Source organism: Gavia stellata, chromosome 2 (genome assembly GCF_030936135.1).
Source record: "Gavia stellata isolate bGavSte3 chromosome 2, bGavSte3.hap2, whole genome shotgun sequence".
In the NCBI taxonomy this organism is placed as follows: domain Eukaryota; kingdom Metazoa; phylum Chordata; class Aves; order Gaviiformes; family Gaviidae; genus Gavia; species Gavia stellata.
Window position 1 is genome coordinate 66,470,950 of NC_082595.1, and position 18,593 is coordinate 66,489,542.

The 18,593-nt window shown below is 35.1% G+C and overlaps 1 protein-coding gene across 1 annotated transcript in view; it reads left to right on the forward strand.

Annotated features, from left to right (window-relative positions):
• The window catches only part of ASCC3 (activating signal cointegrator 1 complex subunit 3), a 270,969-nt gene that overhangs the window by 51,614 nt on the left and 200,762 nt on the right, over window positions 1–18,593 (forward strand). The window contains exons 8-9 of the mRNA XM_059828883.1: window positions 9,929–10,129; window positions 10,589–10,729. Coding sequence (XP_059684866.1) covers window positions 9,929–10,129; window positions 10,589–10,729 — 342 coding nt within the window. The remainder of the gene's footprint in view (window positions 1–9,928; window positions 10,130–10,588; window positions 10,730–18,593) is intronic.

Genomic DNA, 18,593 nt, shown 5'->3' on the forward strand with positions numbered 1-18,593 from the left:
CCCGAATCTGAAAAGGATGGGGATTTTTTCTGAGTCATCTGAGACAACGTAGGAGTTAATTTCCTGTGTTCCTGATTCTTCTTCCCCTTGCTTTTGACACCTGTGGACCTTTGTCCTTCTGGACCTCTAAGCATGAGTCTGTCTCCCTGCTATACATACTCCTTAGATGGAGACTTTTTGGCTTTTTGTCAAATGTATCTTTAAATAAGAATGCCTCTCTTGAGTTTTGCATCAGTAATTTGCCTACATCAGAAAAAAGACTGTTTTGCATATCAATGACTACTACAGCAACAAAACAAAAAGTCTGGTCCAGTTGTAACCTGCAGCATGTTTCCTTTTCAAAGTACGTGTGAAAGTTCTGTTAAATCTGTAGTGCTGTTTGCAAAGCAAGAACTATCTTCTTCATCAACTTTTCAGGTTTTGTGATTCTTTAGTTTTCAGTGTCTTAATTTCCATTAATCTAAATCTTGAGAATTGCTGAATGGAAATGCCCAAATGCAGCCCTTTAGAAAGTTTTGTGTCTTTATCCTGACCCATACCTCAATCATTCAGATAAGTCTGTGTGGTATGGGAATCTCTGGACTTTGATCCCTTTTGTCTAATGTCTGTCTCTTCCTCATGGTCACCATTTTTCAGGTTTGGCCAAAAACTATCTGCTGTTTTCTGTTAGTACTCTCCATCCCTACTAGATTTTCCAATTATCTGTCTAGGCTAGTTGCAGTAGCCACATGTTTTTTGAGATGAATGTATGCCCTCATGAAGACAACTTACTGCTTAGAAATATTTTTTCTTTTTTTTTCCCTTTTTTTTAATTGTTAGTAGTGACATATTCTTTCAAAACTGGAACAAGAATATGGAAGAAAAAGAATAAATTAGATCTCTCTTGATATGATGCAGTTGTTTCAAAATTCTGCCAACTAGTTCAGAAATGGTGATTCATGCAAGAATTCAACTTTCAAATATGTGTATTTTTGTATACTATCATAATCTCTTTATTTGGGAAAAGTTAGCTAAAACCATTTTATATTGGTTGTGTAAAAGGGCTTCAGTTTTTATGCTGTGTGTTAGTAGAGTAACTTTTTTTCTCACCAATGGCCAGAATTGATGTAATTCCTTTCATGATGCCCTCGTTATCTTTCCTTCTTATTTGTTGGGTTTCTCCCTTTGTGTGTCTATATTCTTGAATTACTAGAAAAGGTTTTTCTGTATTAACATTTTGATTATAGTTACTTTTGAGACAGTGTGCCTCTAACAGTGATTTTTTTTTTTCCCCTCTTTCCTTTTAAAGAGACACACTGTGTTTTCCCCAGGGGAATAAATTAAGGGAGCAATATGCCATCAGCAGAGCTAGGAGTCTGTTTTAGTTGTATAGAAGTGTAAGACATTATGAGAGCATTCTCTGAATTGAAAAAACCCAGAAACCTGTAGAGTAGGCTGTGGCATTATAAACATTAGTTTCCTCATTGCTCCATCTAGAAAAGTCAAGGAGATGGTGGTAGTGGAGGTGTCAATACATAGCAGTCCAGGAGGAACCTTGCTGTCAAGGGCAACAACATTTAAAATGCTTTAAACTTCATAGAGATTTTTGTATTTCACTCTTCCATGCTCTTAGCTTTGTATAGCATTAAGTTATTTTTAAATTTTAAAGGAAGAAAACCCTCTTTATTTGATACTGTTAAAATGGATGAAATGGGAGCAAATTAAACTCAAATCCTTCTATCCTCATAAAATTTTAACTTCTGATGCTATTAGGAAATGCTACAACTGTTGCCAATTTTCCTTTTGCTATTTTCCTACTGGCTGCATTACTTCAGGGTAATTTTTGTGTGTAATTTACAAATGGCATCAGAAAGCTCTAAGAGGAGGCTGTGTTCTGATCTCCGTTTCATTGCTATAATCTGAAATAATTCTCTTGACATCAGATACTTTTCAGTTTCCAATAGTGTCAATGCAATCAGAATCTTGCCTGTGTGCCTGTTTGGATGCCAAAATTAATGTATATTTGTTGTGCTGTAGAAATAGTTGCTCTTATGGAAAAATCTTTCTGAAACACTTTGTTATCCATTTCCTCAAATCAAATCACCAGAGGGTATAATAATTCTGTCTATAATCTTTTGTCATATTATAACTAGGCTGAGGAACCCAACAATTCTCCCAGTGAGGGGAGGAGATTGCCCAAGCTGTTTCAGTGTTTTAACTCAGAGCAGTGGAAGCCTTGGAGCTGTGGTGCTCTCCCATCATTTCCATCAAAATGATTTTGGGTCTATACATGCAGTAGTTTTTGGTTTTAATCTATACATTGAACCAAAGAATATTTCTCAGTGTTCTATTTTTAATACAACAATAAGTGGTTGAATAATTCAGAAATCTATAGAAAAGGTATGACTGCTGCAGTTGTTTGTATAGCATAGCTCGTTAAGAGAATAGTTAAATAATGTTGGTGGCAATGTATTTATAGACTTAAAAGGATTTTTGTTGAAATTACTTCAGGCATGTTAGCCCTTAGCTGTCGTATATGAAGTTAAATATTTTCTCTAAAAACTATTGCTTTTGAATAAATCTCTCCTCTTTCTTCAAGAGAGCAGATGGTAGGACTGATGATTTTAAAAAAAAAAAAAAAAAAAAAAAACAAGCAAAAAAACCCCACCCCAGACATGGGGGTTTTTTATTCTTTGATTTTTACTTCTTTTTTTAATTGGCTGCTTTTTTTCAGGAGTGCCTATGTTACCATAATTAGTAGGAGACTAATGTACTACTAGATTTCTCTGCAATTTGTTTTTTATTGGAACTGTTCTGGACTTCCTCTGGATGGAGACTGGTTCTTCTGTGATGAAAGTTTGTTTGTTGAAGAGCACTCGCTGTTACGAGCTGTCCAGAATTTTCACATTTCTGAGAACTGAATAACTGTCAGAAAAATAACAGTTTCGGTATCTTGGCAAACATGAAGTCTGAAAGTCTGGAGGGGAAATGTTTAATCAGGATTTAAAGGGAGCATTCCAAATAAAGTAAAACCATAACAATTTTCAGAGTTTGTGTGCTATGATACCTTTAAGCAGAGGTAATTCTTTCATATATAATGAACTTTTTTTTTTTTACTCCACCTCCCAGGATAGTTTTTTATTCTTGTGAACTCTCTATCGGAATCTAGGAAAATTTTGCAGTGTTTGTTTTGAGTTGTCATTAAACTAATATAACCTGGAAGTCTGAAAATTTCCCTGGTTTCTCATGGCTACTGCTACTTAAATACCTATTGCATTAACCAGTGAATGTGGTGATAATTTTAAAAATCAAGACTTCATAGTCTTCTAAAAGATGATGTTTCATTCAAATTAAAAACATACTCGGGAAAGTCTCATGGGCTGTGATTCTGTGTTCTATAGCATGTCAGAGTATAATTTTACCCTTATGGTTCTTTATCAGTCATTTCTAGGAATTTCTTCTGGCTTCTTAATCTAATTAAGGGACTGGACCATCTTTCATGTGAGGAGAGGCTGAGAGAGTTGAAGAAGAGGAGGCTCAGGGGAAATCTTACACGTGTGTATATATATACCTGATGTGAGAATGATTAACAAAGACGGAGCCAGACTGTCCTCAGTGGTGCTCAGTGACAGCACCAGAGGCAATGGGCACAAACTGAAACACATGAAATTTCATCTGAACACAGGGAAGTAATTTTTTTACAGTGAGGTGGTCGAACACTGGTACACCTTGCCCAGAGGCGTTGTGGAGTCTCCATCCTTGGAGATATTTAAAACCCAACTGCACAATCCTGGGCCACCTGACAGACATGATCCTGCTTTGAGCTGGGGGGTTGGACTATCTCCAGGGGGGTTGGATGATGTCCAACCTAAATGATTCTGCAATCTGTGATTACCACTAATAGTGACATGGATAGCCATGCCATGTAAGAATTGCTTTTAGTTCTAGTCTAGTCACTTGGAGCACATATAGCTTTGAAACCAGCTGCTGGTTCTCTGGTGCCTTTTGTTACTTGCATCTGTCTAACGGGTTTTACTCCAAGCTTCCTTTATAGCACATAACTCTTCAGGTACTACACTTTGGATGAGACATAATTTGTACTTACTTGAAGAAATTGTGATGCTGATTATGGCCCAAAGCCGATCCTAAGCTCTATTTGGTACGCTTGTATAATTTTCACATCTTTGTGTATGCTACCTGTTGCTACAAAAATTGTCCCCCCAAGTCCAATGAAATCTCACTGATATGATTTGGTGCTAAATGGAGCAGATACAAACATCTTGCAGTTTTTCTTTCACATATTACAAGCCTTTGCTTAAAATGTATATACACGTTTTGAAGGACAACATTTCAGTCTTTGGGGCATTATCCTAAGATAATATAAAAATAATTTTACCTTTATGGTATTTGTATAGTTGTATTTTTATTTATTATTATTCCTAAATCTCATGAGCAACCACCTCCACGGAAGTAGAGAATATGAAAAATACTATCAGGAGAGGGAGACTGTGGAAGTCCCCAGGTATAATATCTGTGTTTATTTCTGAGAGTACCTTCAGTAACAAAATAAGATTTACACTGGCACAAAAGTGCTTTAAGTGTATACATGCATAATTAGAAAGTAGGGGGAACTACTAAATGTCCTTAATTTGGAGGGATAGTGGGAATGTATTTATTAAAATGTGTATGTGTGTATACATATATATACAGATGCACATTTGTGTCTGTGTGTGTATGAGTGTGTATGCATAGATATGTGCTTTGGAATGTTGTTGGTTAAAACACAGCAAAGGGGAAAGATGACCTAGAGATTATTTATATGTCAGGATGAGGGAGATCTGAACTTCATTTCCTGAATTTCATGGATTTTCTTTAGAACAGCATGGATTAGTCATGTTATTACCAGTTAGATCAATTATCGTTTTAACTGAAAGTGCAATAGAACAACTGACTACAGAATGGGATTTGTTGCACCTGAAATATATAAGGTACTTTGATTAAAATATATCTACATTTAAAATTAAGGCAATGATTAGGGAAAATGCTGAAAGTTTAAACTTGGTTTATGAGTGCAATGGATTATCTTTATGATAAATGAGTAGTAGTCTTATTATTTTGTTATGGTACGACAGAAGTCATCATCATAGAATATTTATTTTAGGTGGGTTTATGCTATGGAAATTAGTATAGATGACTAACATTTCTTTATTTCAGACCATGAGAAAATTTGTCTAGTATTACATGAAAACTGGAAGAATTAATGTGGACAAGAATCTCTTTTAGAATGAGGAATATAAAGACATTGTCCTGTAGATAAATCAATAAAATATGAAAATTCTAAGGGAGATAACACCCAAACATATCTTCTGGATAAATTGCTGAGAATTTAATAAGTTTCAGGTTTTTTCTAGCGTAGCTCTGGATAGATTAGATAAGACATATTATGCTATGTCTATGCATGCCAATACTGAATTTAGAAGCTGCTACTAAAATGCTGGCATTGTACCTTGAAGTTGACTTAAGAGCACATTGGGTCACCAAGTGAAAATTTGTGATACTGAGGTTAATTGCATCTGACAAGCTGGTTCTGTCAACTAGTGTTAATGCATAAAGTGATAGGAGAGTGAAAGAAGATCTCAGCTCTTAGTGGAACTTGTAGTCAGCACCCTTTTGTTCTGGGTGAGAGAGAGCGCTATAGACCATAGACAGACCACAGCAGGTTTCGCAGGTATGCCTTGGGAAAAAAGTGAGTATCTTCTGTGTCATATTTATTAAACTCTGTAGAATTACAAGGTCTGGCTAATGAATTGCATGACTCAAACTCTGTCTAAAGTGCTGATGGCCTGTGCTAATTCAAACAGACACTGTTACTGCCGTGTTGTTAAAGCAGTTGTGTTTCTGAGCTGTAGCTTGCCTGCAAACTGAGTCGTATGGACTCATTCACAAATATTACTTTAATGACTTTAACAGGTTTTTCCTATTTTTAAATTGCTGTTAGAGCACCAACACACAAATATCTTTTTAATGAAATGACTAATTTAGAATATCTTCATGAAGTGTAATCTCATTTACTCATAAATGCATTAGTTGTAATAGTAAATTCCTTGGGAAAGAACTGGAAAGCTTACTGAAGTAAAAATAAAGGTTTTGTACATTCATATCAGAGCTGCCTTGAGTATCATCTGGTTTGTGGAAAGAGTTGCTTCTCAGTGGTCTTTCACATTGATTCATGCTTATGTAAAAATGGCACCATTTTAGGCATGAAACTGTGTTTGTTGAGAATAGCATTCAGATTGTATTTTCCTTAAACTTCCTGTGGTTTGTGTAGAATTCTAGGGATAAATCAGCTGTGGAATAGAAAGCTGAAGAATGTTGCATCTCATTCACCTTCAGTAAAAAAGAGATTCTGCCATCCAGTGGCTGCCAGTCCTTTAAGCAAGAAGAGATTTCACTAGTTTATCTGCAAAATAATTGGTCTGTAGAAGTCTTGACTGACATTAATATGCCAGACAGAAAAAAATTGTTTGCAGCTTTCAAACTAGGTAGTTTGTACAAATGACAAATTGAAAAAGCAAATCTTCTAGTACATTTATCAAACTGTGGACTTCTATCTATACTGTTGAATTTCTGTCCACTGTCCATTTTTTTTTGTACCGATTTTTAAGGGTAGAACTACTGTTTTTGGATGATGCACTTGTACTTACTCTTTGGAATAAAATGAAGTTTTGGGGAAGGGTAACCTGTAATATTTTTTTAAACAAATGGGGAGTTGGTTTGAAGAAATCTTAAGATACTGTTTTTCTCTGGAATTCCTTTGTCTTGTAGCTTTTTTAATCTTTAATATATTCCTGCAGAGTCACCTTTCAAAGACTACTTTGCATTGACTGTATATTGTGATGGTGAATGTTGTGTATTGATTTGTCAGTGCCTGCATTTTTCTTTTGAGTTGCTTGAAAATTAATCAGTGTTAGATTCTGGTCAGAATATCATTATTAAAAAAAAATACTTATAGTTCTTAACCAGGCTTTTATGGCTTTTATTTTTTTTACTAACCTTTATTCCACCCTTAATGTTCCTGTTTCAGTAGGCTTAGCATCTTTCCAGAAAACAAGCTGAGGTTTGTTTTTCTAACATGTTACACAGCTTCCTCTGGTGCTTCTGGAACATTTGTTTATTTACTGCTGCTTACCAAGTCAGTCTTAGTCCATGGTGTTACTACTTTCCAATAGGCAAAGAGACTGGAAATTATTTTTATTTTTCTAAATATTTAATTATTTTTGCTAACAATCGCATGTCCCAGGGCTATAGTATATGTAATTTCTTCTAAATGTAGAGGAAAAAGATGTCTTACACTGCCCACTTAAAGATTAAGAGAAACTGGAACAATATATTCCTACAGGCCATAGTTTAAGAAAACACTTAAAGACATACTTTATTTAAGGGTATTAATATTCACACGACTGTAAGGACACCTGTATATGTAAAGCCACATGTGTTCAACTGTGTGACTGTGAAAAATTCATGTCATTCTTTTCTGAAGATACTTAAACCAGACTTTATTTAAAATCTACTTCTTTAAATAATACATGTATTGTGCAATGTAGTGTTTTGTTAGTTCAATTCTGTAATCACCAGTTGTGTTTGTGAGGTTCTCTCCGTAGATCCTTTATTATAAACACTGTTTACAGTGTTTATCAGTGTGAACTTTACAGTGTTTATAATAGCTTCTAAAACAAATTAGATGGAATGGGAGGGAAAAGGAAAAATATAACCCTGTTCAAAGATTTGTCAAGAAATCTCAAGATGAAGTAACAGGCAAATTAGAAACCTAAAATTACTAAGGAGGCCATAAGAATAGTTGATTGAACCCTGATAGCACTAATGTAATCAGCAGGTCCCCAGGAAACCCATTAACGTTTTATAATAGTCTCATTCATGAAGATGAAATTAATTTTGAAGATGATACACCAAGTAAACATTATGTATACAAAACTCAGTGCAAAACAAATAAGCTTTCCCCCTGCAATTCTGCAAGCAGAATAAACTGAAAGAACATTAATAGTGAAAACTGTTGTAATCCTGAAATTCAGCCACTTAAAAAAATTAAAGAAACTTGATGAAAAGTACTGGAAGTACTTGCATTAGATACGTTTATTTTTGTTTCTTCACCAAAGACACTTAACAGTTTAGAATAGGTATTTGAATGTATTTGGGATGTGTCAGTCCTATAAATACAAATGCAATCCATGATTTGAATGGAACTTCTTTTTTCAATGTTGCATAAGAAGTTTTCAGCCTGAAAGCTTTGCTAAGACAAAGGTACTGCTAAATTGAAAAGCAATAGTGTGTTGATTGCATAGCATTTTCATTGACTTTTATATCAATGGATGTTGTTTTTTAATATTTGAAGTCCTCTAGAATAAAACTACAGTTGGCCAGTCATTAAGTATGCCATTCCTCTACATTTAAGAGTAGAGCATTGTCATGTATTGTGAAAATGGTGTATTAACCTAAATTTGTAATTTGTATCTCAGCCTCTCACATGAGGCTACTACCAAGAACCTGCAGCAAAGTGATAGACAGACCTAGTGCTGTTTGTCGCAAAGTTAAAAAAAAAAATAGTCTATTATAATAGCTGATGAAGCCCTCATTCCTAAGCTTGCATTACTTGAGGTAGTAATAAATTGGGTCCTGCTCAAATAATTTGCTTTGTATTGGAAAGAATTGGTAAGAATATTTTTAGTATTGGAGAGGCTATTACCATAGCAAATGACTGTAAATTAAATAAAACCCCCAAAATAATGGAAAGGGAGATCTTCAGAAGGTGCTTTCAGCACTGTTCTTTACAGTGAATTTGTATTTTTGTGGTTTCCTACAATTAAAATAAAAATTATAATCATCAAAAATATCAGTAAGGTACTTTTCATCATTATTAGTAGAAGCAGTGCAGGTAATTAAATCTGTAGAAAGGAAATAATTTTGTGTTCTGCAGTCTTTTAAGTGTCTGTGAAAAGTAACTTAAGAAAAAACAAGTTATTAGAATATTAATTTTCTATCTTAAGTGTCTGTTCTTCAGTTGCAAAAATCTCCAAATGCAGAAATTGTAACTGTCTACAGCAGTTCTTTCTTGGTGAAAATCTCATTTTTCAGAGAGACCAGGAGGAAAAAGACATTTTTATAACTGATGATTTGTACTTTATAAGATTTAAATATGCATTAAACTGTAAGAACTATAATTGCCTGTATAAACTATATAATTTAATTTTTGAAAACACTCTCAAAGTTTATTTGGGACTACACGTACAAGTTTTATACTCCTTCTGGAGGTTGCAGTGTGTTGTAAGTATTGTTGGAGAAAGGTCTGAACATTTAACAATTGCAAGATGGAGATTTCCTCAGAAACAAAGAGAAGGTTGTTACTGAATTCGTGTGTGTGTGTTTGCATAATTAAACTGTATTGCGCAAAATTAATCATAAATAATTTTTAAAATCATCTGTTTCTTCAGCAGGTTCCTGTGTATTGCTGCCTCTTCTTCCATTAGAGTAGTCGTAGTTTGTCATCTTAAAGATGTGTGTTCTTCTGAGCTGACTAATGCTGTTTTACTGATGTTTAATTATTAATAGGGCATTATTTTATTGTATATTAGTTTTGGTCACACTCTTGATTAAAATCAAATTAAATGCTGAAATAGCATGAGCCTCAAGATTTTGATTAATTTTAATAGATGTTATCCTGCTATATTTTGTTTTCCTTATGGATTCAATATTTGAGGGTTGACTGGGAGCGGTAGCCTCAGAATAAAAACCTTGGAATAATAAATAGACTTCAACAGGTATCCTGAGTTTTGTTACCGTATGTTCTTTTTCTTATGATTAATATATGTGTGCGCGCACACACACACATATATATATGAAAAATCCAAAATATGCGTGTTGTTTGTTTTAACAGATTGGACAACTTGCTTTTAAAGGCATGAAAAGACTAAACCGAATCCAATCTATAGTTTTCGAGACTGCCTACAACACAAATGAGAACATGCTAATCTGTGCCCCCACTGGAGCTGGGAAAACTAACATTGCAATGCTGACAGTCCTTCATGAAATTCGCCAGCATGTCCAGCATGGTGTTATCAAAAAGGATGAGTTTAAGGTAGGAGTTTAATGAACCAAGTAACAGCTTTTTAACTTGTAAGAGAAAACCCATTATATGTTATACATGGAATATGAAATCAGGAAGTTTTCAAGGGTATTACACTTTTCCAAGTCAAAGATAAGGCTGGTTTTGATTTACTTCATTATTGTTAAAGCTATTCTTATTTGTGTTCTGAAAATCTTATTATGCGAGTAAAAAGCTATGAAAACGCATTTAGCTTTGATGCAGAACCAATTTTCAAAGTGATGAGGCTGTGTAAACAAAATCCATTGTCCTTTAAACAGCTGCACACTTATCCAACAAAGATAACTACTTTTCATATATCACTATTAAGATTTTTCACTGTAAGCGCCTGGCATCATATTTCACAATAAATTGTGATTTGTAATGGTTGCCATGAAACAAACGACATTGTGGGGTTTGCTCATTTATCAAGCGAGTGTCCTTTTGGTGCAGATTGTGTATGTTGCTCCTATGAAGGCTTTGGCAGCTGAAATGACAAATTACTTCAGCAAGCGTCTGGAATCACTAGGCATTACTGTGAAAGAGTTGACGGGTGATATGCAACTGTCAAAAGGTGAAATTCTGCGAACACAGGTATGCTTAATATTTTAAAATATTGTTCCGTGTGTGTATTCATACTTCTTCATAGGTACGCTGGTCTCTTCTTCAAACTCCTTGTAAAAGTACTGGTGAAGCAGCTGAAATGTTATTACTCAGTCTGCAATTGCACTGGTTATGTTTCAAAATATGACTTCCAATTCCAAGTGATTAAAACACTAATACATCTGAAACATCTTAAGCAATTGACTCATTAAACTTTTTGGTTTCTCCTGTTTAGACTTACTACTATGGTGCCCCACTTCTGTATAACCTTTGTATAAAATCTTACCTGATTTCCAGCCTGTGAACTGTAGTGGCCTGTGCCCCTACCGTTTCAGGATTATAAACTGAGTGTTGTATGTATGTGCTTGCAAGAACCTTACATTCATAATATCAGATTTGGCATTCTTTGATAATAACCATCTTTGAAAAGTTGAAGGTCTGGTCTGCAAATGGTAAATTCTAAATAAATTTGAAATGCTCTAACAACATTGTTGCAAATATGTCAAAATAATACTTACCTTCTTTTTTTTATTTAAAAAAAAAGTTAATAAAGCTGTAAGTTCCTGGGTTTGGCTGATCTTACTTTTCCTTTTTAAGGACAAATGAGGAAAAGTATGAGACATTGCTAGCTTAAACATTTGAACATTCATAGAAATGAATAAAATTTGGTTTTGAGCCTCATAAATAGTTTTGCATAGATAGAGATTTTTCTGCTTTAGCAGATACTTCTTGTCACATTTATTTCAGGCAAATGCTGTTTGTGTCAGTGAAATACCATTTTTCCAAAATATTGAGATACTTTTATATCTGTTCTTACATAAAGTTCCTTGTAGTTACCCTTCCTTCTCCTACCTGGTCCAAGAGAAAGAATAAGACTTGGTTGTGTTATCGATACAAACATTTATAAATGTAACTTATCATAAGACTAGAGAAAACTCTTCACATGAAAAATGTCTATATGTAAGAGGACCACTGCAGTAATCTGTATGAAGTCCTGGATAGCAATCTTCTTTATTAGAAGACGTATATGCATACATATTGGCGCATACAGTCACAATGCTGTGGTAACCAATAAATAGCAAACCAATATGAGTGAGTAATAGCAATATCACTGGTACTTTATCAGAATTACTTTGCAACACCATCTGCCTAAAACTTGGGTTTACAAAATAAAAAACTTTTCAACAGGGACTTTTAATAATTGAAATTATTTACATACACCAAATTATCATTTAAAATTACTTCCTATTTTCACAATACTTTTCAGCTAGGGAACATAATCAAGGAGGTTGGAGTTTTAATAGTGAGAGAGCATGTGTAATCACTGTCAAAACTGAAGGCACTGGAAAATCCTGCTCTGAATGTAACTACAAAGTTCAATGAACAGAATGAATGTAGAATGGAAAAGTGCTATTTTCTCTTGCTCTCCTAGTTTGCAACATAATTCATAAAATCTCACCTCATTACTAAAACTCTGCTTACATCCAGTAAAGAAGCAAGGAAAAAAAAAAAACCCAAAAAAAACCCATTTCAGGCTTTATTAAGAAATGTGTATGGAAAATAGTTTACAAAGTTGAAATTTTTTTACTCTAGTAATGGGAAATTATATACAAAGTATTAATTTAGAGCAACACAGTAACTTAAATGTAGAAAGAGTGTCTGCTTCATCATGCTGTCCTATTTCAATCCAAAATACCACTAGTAGCATAATTCTTCATTTTCTTTTGGGGAAGAGGCTAAAGTAGATTTATGTATAAAAATCAAGAAGAAATGACAAGGGGAGGACCTAGGTAAAAATCAGTATTTTCTTGCCATGGACTCATCTCATTGCTTTGAAATATTTTTTTCTTTTTTCTGAAACTTAGTCATCTTGAAAGGATTTCTACAGTTTTGTATGTACTTCATAGGATAGAAGCACTAATCTGAAGTGTAGTGTATTTGTAGTTCCTAAACGTTTTGGGGGAATGGAGGTGGAAGAAAAATTGTCTCCAGAAGAGGAAAAATTTGAAAACCATTGTGTTATTTGTGACCCAAAATTTAGTTCCTAGATTTTCAAAGGAACTACAATTAAAGCATTGATTTATTTCGGTTTTGCTTTTGCATCAATAATAGTTTTGCTTGTTTGCTCTTCAAAACATTGGAAAGGTTAAAAAGACAAAGATATAAAGTCCAAAAATTCTGGGACTGTTTTCTTTTGTTTGTTGTAGCTAGTCAGTCTTTCCTTATGATTAATCAGAATTGTAGGAGGTTCAGAGGAGAGAGAACTCCAGTCCAAGAGTTACTGATGTAATTGCTGCTGCTGTTCTTGCAGGCTCTGGAGCCCAGCGGTGGGCTTTGTTTTATCCCTGCTTATCAAAGTGCACAGAAAATATGTAGCCTTATTATAAACTGAGGAAAGGACACTTATTTGTGCTGGATCTTGCTTATTGCTCTTTGCAGATATTGTTTTCTATGAAAACTCATGAGCTTTCTTTCATCAACTATGCACTTAAACCACCTCATCCAAGCAGGTTTCTTTCATTGCTTTTTACCCTATATTAAATTGATTCTTGCTTGAAAACTTTATTTTACTTGTCAGCCTCTCTAATGTATACATTTCTCAGACAGAAATACTCTCGTATGTGTTGCTGCTTTATTTATAGTTTCAGAGCTGCTTTGCCAATCATTACCCTGTTTTCTAGCCTTTACTAGTGTAACAGATGAAGTGTCTGCGTTTAACAGTAAAGCAGTTTTTTCCTGTAAGAATTAATGTTACAGCAGGTGGGTGCATGCACACAATTTAAATACACAGGGATAGTATCTATAGTACCGGGGATAAAAGGCAGGAGTAGGATCATCAACTGAAGTAGATGTAGGCATTTCAGGTTGGATCACTGTTTCAAAAGATCTCAACTGTTTCTTCTAGGAAACCGAAGGCCTGATATAAATCTTCTGTGACACTTGGCTTCTGCCTCTTTTCTGAGTAGTTACATTTTCACCATCTTCATTTTCATCCTCAGGTGAATCAAATCAGTCACAATGAAAGTTGTAAAAATTAGGTGATTGTCAGGTATTAGTTAGAAGTAGGACTTCAGTGACAATCCTGGTAATTTTCTCCTTTCTTTCCGTCCTGCATGCTTCATCCTTCATACTTTGCCTGTGTGTATTTAAATATGTGTATTTTCTAAGTCACTACATGCATCTGTTATGCATATTCTGATGAGGAAAAACTGCTTTATCTGACAAATTGCTAACTGCCTCACTTCTCAGGAATCCACCCTTAATGTACAGTGGGGTCTGCCTTTATTACTTTTTCTACAAATATTTTTAAAAGATTAAAATGCTAGCCAAAAAAGTAATGAGTGATTTAAATTTTCATTCCTCTATGATGGAATAAAATCCTTTAAATGTTTTTGCAAGATATGCCCATTAAAAAGGTCCATAGCACAATTTTTCAGCAATAACTTTCTCTGGGCTTCCCATTCTGTCATTTATATTCATCCAGAAGGCATCCATGTCTCCTGTTGCTCCATACTTTTATGGTATTGTACATAAGATGATTTTACTTCCATGTTATTCCATACTATACTTTGAATATTCATTAACAGTACTGTGGTTCCAACACGTACTTTGGCAACCAAGCATTTCAAAAAAGTTATTTCTAATTTTACTAATAATGAAATTGCCTTAAAAATAAAAATCAAACTAGTTGTTTTATTGACTCTTCAGTCAGTTTTCTAACCTGCTCCCTACATCTTGTGCAGTGAAAGCCACAGCTACTACTTATCCAAGTGTAAGATGTGTGATGTGTGTTAAAACTGTAAGACACAATTTCCCTTCACATTTTTGTGAAAAACAGTAACTAAATATTTAACATGTTGCTTTAATGTTTCAGACAGATTAGATCCAGGGTCCATTACCAAATAATATGTACGTAAATAAGTGCTTCATTGAACCTGGGAACAGAAGAAAGTCAGCTTGTTACAAAAATAAATAACCCTAGCTATTGTACTGGTTCTTGTAGAGAGTTTATCTTACATTATTAAAGCTTTTTTCATAGTCTAAATAAAGATACATTAACTTTTCACTTTCTTTTCCTCATTAAAAAGCAATCTAAGGAAGTTTATTTCCCTACAGTTGATATTTTTCCTATCGGCTCTATTCTAAGCATGTTTGTATGCTGACCTACTATTATTTAAGCATGTTCATATACTGACATAATATTGTCTAGGAAACTCTGATACTCAGACATCACTTAAACCACAATGATGTTAAGCACACTTTAGCCATAATCTGTTGTTTGGTAAGTTGGTTTTGGTATGTTGATCTTAATGTTTAAATGGAGAATATTCATAAATAATAAATTGTGTATTTTGCTAGGTAGCATTTGAGATAACATGAAGTGTTATGTTAGAAGGCAATGGATTATTTGGGTGATTGTCCTTATGGACTTTTTTGAGTGTGCACATGTGTAGCTATTCAGTCTTTGCTTTATACAGTCTAGAAAATGATATAACACAACTTGTGGGCTTTTGGATCAGTTATCTTTTGACCTTGTGTTTGCAACAAATATAGTAGTAATAGTTATCTTTTGAAAGTTTGGAGAATACAGCTGGGATTGGAGCAGTATAGGTTTATAATGTAATCACCAAGTCTGAAGGCACTGTCCTGCACTGGGCACAGTGTATTGTAAGCTGATGAGTAGCATGATGCCTTAACTTGTACAAAACAGTGGTAGCCTCTAGGGAGCTGCAAAAGTGCCTTCTGGCCTTAACAATTAGTAACTTTTAAAGGTAGTGGGCATCAAAAAAACATGTAGGAGATAATTTCTCTTTAATGTTTTATACATACATAATGAAACAAAATTAATATCCTTGGCATAGAACAGTGAAAATTTATCAAAATTTCTTCCACCTGTATAAACTTTAAAGATAATTTTTAAAATCATCCTGTTAAAGATATTTTATTTTCTTTTTAAGGAAAGTTATTTTACTGTTTATTGCATCTTCAGTTACTGCGAATATTCCTCACCCTTAAACCTCAGCAGTTTTGTATGAGATGTTACACTACAATCCTTGTCAACTGCTAGCATCCTAATTCAAATAAGTACATATAAGTGAGACTGACATTTTAAAGCTGTAATAAATTTTCTGTCATGTTTTTGCTTTATTTTGTGCCTCAGACCTGCAGATACAAGCCAAACTTCTTTTATTGGTCCTATGTCTCTCGCTTTGTCTTGAAGAGTGCCTTGCTCACTACAGATATGTGTTGGTGTTAAGGTCAGATTAGTAGTGCTTTCTGTGTTGCTATAATTATGTAGTAGTTGAAAACAAATCTGGTCAAATTTTGAAAGCAAGCTAATTTCCCCAACCTATAAACCTCTATATATCTCTGTTCCTTCCTTCTCATATTCTTGGAGTTAAAGGGATTCAGAGAGGAGAAGGAAATTTATTGTCTTTTAAGTAAATTTTATGGGAAAATGAATCAAACTATTATTGTGTGAATAGTCCTGATTCTGCCACTTCTGAACTATTGAATACTTTTTTTTGTAACTGTCTTGGAATATGGATTTATTTTTTAATAGAGGAAACTATTTCCAGTTTTGTTATTGTTCTTGTTAATCAAGAAACTGATTATACAGAAAGCAAGGTTATTCATTTAAAGTATAATATTGGATTTCCTATAGTGTTTACATAGTGCTGAAGTATTTCAAGACCCACAAGAAGAGATTTATATATTTACTGAACTGCAAGGCTGTGCCTGTCAACGTGGGCCTGCCAGCCTTCACAGAAACAGACATTTGTAAAATGTTTTTGTTTCTGCAGGGCTCCAGATATATCTGTGTCTTTTTTTGGTCATGGATTTGATAAAAATTAATTGCATGTCCGATTAAAGAAAGGGGTATCAGAAATAAACAATGTCTCTGACTTTAGTCTGCTTTCAACCTGAAGTGCTTCTAAACACTTCTCCTTAATGCAGATAGGAAGTGGGAAACCTAGAATAGCATTCACCCTTTTAAAAAAAACCAAACCCTGCCTTCTTCATAAACTTTTGTAATTTCACAACTCTGAAAAATTCCAAGATGTTCAAATAAATCAAATTCAAAGCTTAAATTTGTTTACTGTAGTGTCCTGTGTCAGTGAAATACGCAGAGGCTCGAAGTGAAAGATTAGAGTTTTTATCCATGCAGCTCAGTTTAAAAAACAGAAGGGCGGGGGGGGGGGGGGAGTGAAGAAAGTCCTGCTAAACCTGACTTGCATTGTCAGTTAGAAAACAGGCAGCTAGCTGTCATATTTGTTTTCTGCTCATTAGCCTGTGTAAGCTAAAATCACGTTGCTTTCAGAGTTGATTCTTAAAGTTGCTCACAGTTTATGTAAAATATTATGTAAAATCTTAACATTTTGGTAAGAAACCATCTCTCAAAGCTTCAGATTTGAGAGGTGGTATCACTTTCATTTGCTAAGTGCCGAACATGTTGAGCAGCTTAAAAATGTGAATGATTTCCAAGATCTCAATAAAGGAAAAAAAAAAAAAGCAGCAATAACTAAGCAGAATGTCTTTTCATCACCTTATAAGCACATTGTGCTCGGTTTCGGGGTGTCCATGCCCAGGTGCTGGCAGCGGGGGGCTGCAGGTGCCAGACATGGCCAGTTCCAGCCGGCTCCAACAGACCTACCGCAGGGCACAGCTGAGCCCCTCAGCCAGACTGATGGCGCCTCTGTAAAAGCATATTTAAGAAAGGGCAAAAACACTGTGCAGCAGTTGAGAGAGACAGAGCATTGAGGAAAAAAGTGTGAAAAGCAGCCCTGCAGACACCATGGTCAGAGCAGAAGGAGGGGAGGAGGTGCTCCAGGCGCCGGAGCAGAGATTCCCTTGCAGGGAATGGTGGAGCCAATATCCACACTGCAGCCCTGGGAGCACCCCACACCGCAGCAGGTGGATGGTGACCTAAAGGAAACTGTGGCCCATGGAGAGCCCATGCAGGAGCAGGCTCCTGGCAGGAACTGTGGCCCGTGGAGAGAAGCCTGCATAGGAGCAGTTTGTGAAGGACTGTCCTGTGGGAGGGACCCCGCGTTGAAGCGGGAGAAAAGTGTGAGGAAGGAGCGGCAGAGACAAAGGGTTATGGACTGGCTGCAACCCTGTTCCCCGGGAGGTAGAGGAGTTGGGAACAAAACAGTGAAGTTGAGCCTGGGAAGAAGGGGGACTAGGAGGAAGGGATTTTTAGGTTTTGTCTTTGTTTCCTCACTATTGTACTCTATTTTTAATTTGCAATAAATCAAATTAATTTTTTCCAAGTCAAGTCTGTTTTGCCCGTGACGGTAATTAGTAAATGACCTCCCAATCTTTATCTGGACCCATGAGCTTTTCCATCTTATTTTCTCCCCCTGTCCAGTTGAGGAGGCAAAGTGAGAGAGTGGCTGGGTGGCCTAGATCTAGCAGCCACCAAGTTCAACCCACCATAGCTAGTTTTAGTTTGGGATTGTTTTTTTTTTAAGTAAAGTTACTGCTTTCATTGAAATTTTACTTTTGATATTTTAAATCCAAGAGAAATGTTTTGTTAGCTTATGGCAAATTTTATTAGCTGCTTATTTTTCTTTTTAACTTTAGCTAGCTATTTATACTGCAAATAAGAGTAGTTTAGAACAAAAGGGCAATTCTTATGGAAGAGCATGAGTAATACAACAGTACTGATAGTGTTTTTGAAAACACCAGTGTTGCAAATGAAAAGAGAATTTGTGTAAGCTGCATTTGCATTGGCAAATACATTTGTCTGATTACTGAACAGAATGCTTTTCTTGAGGAGAGGAAATAGCCTGAAGGACTGAATGTATTTTGACATCTCGAAGATTAGCTGATTAATTGTACTTGTGACGGC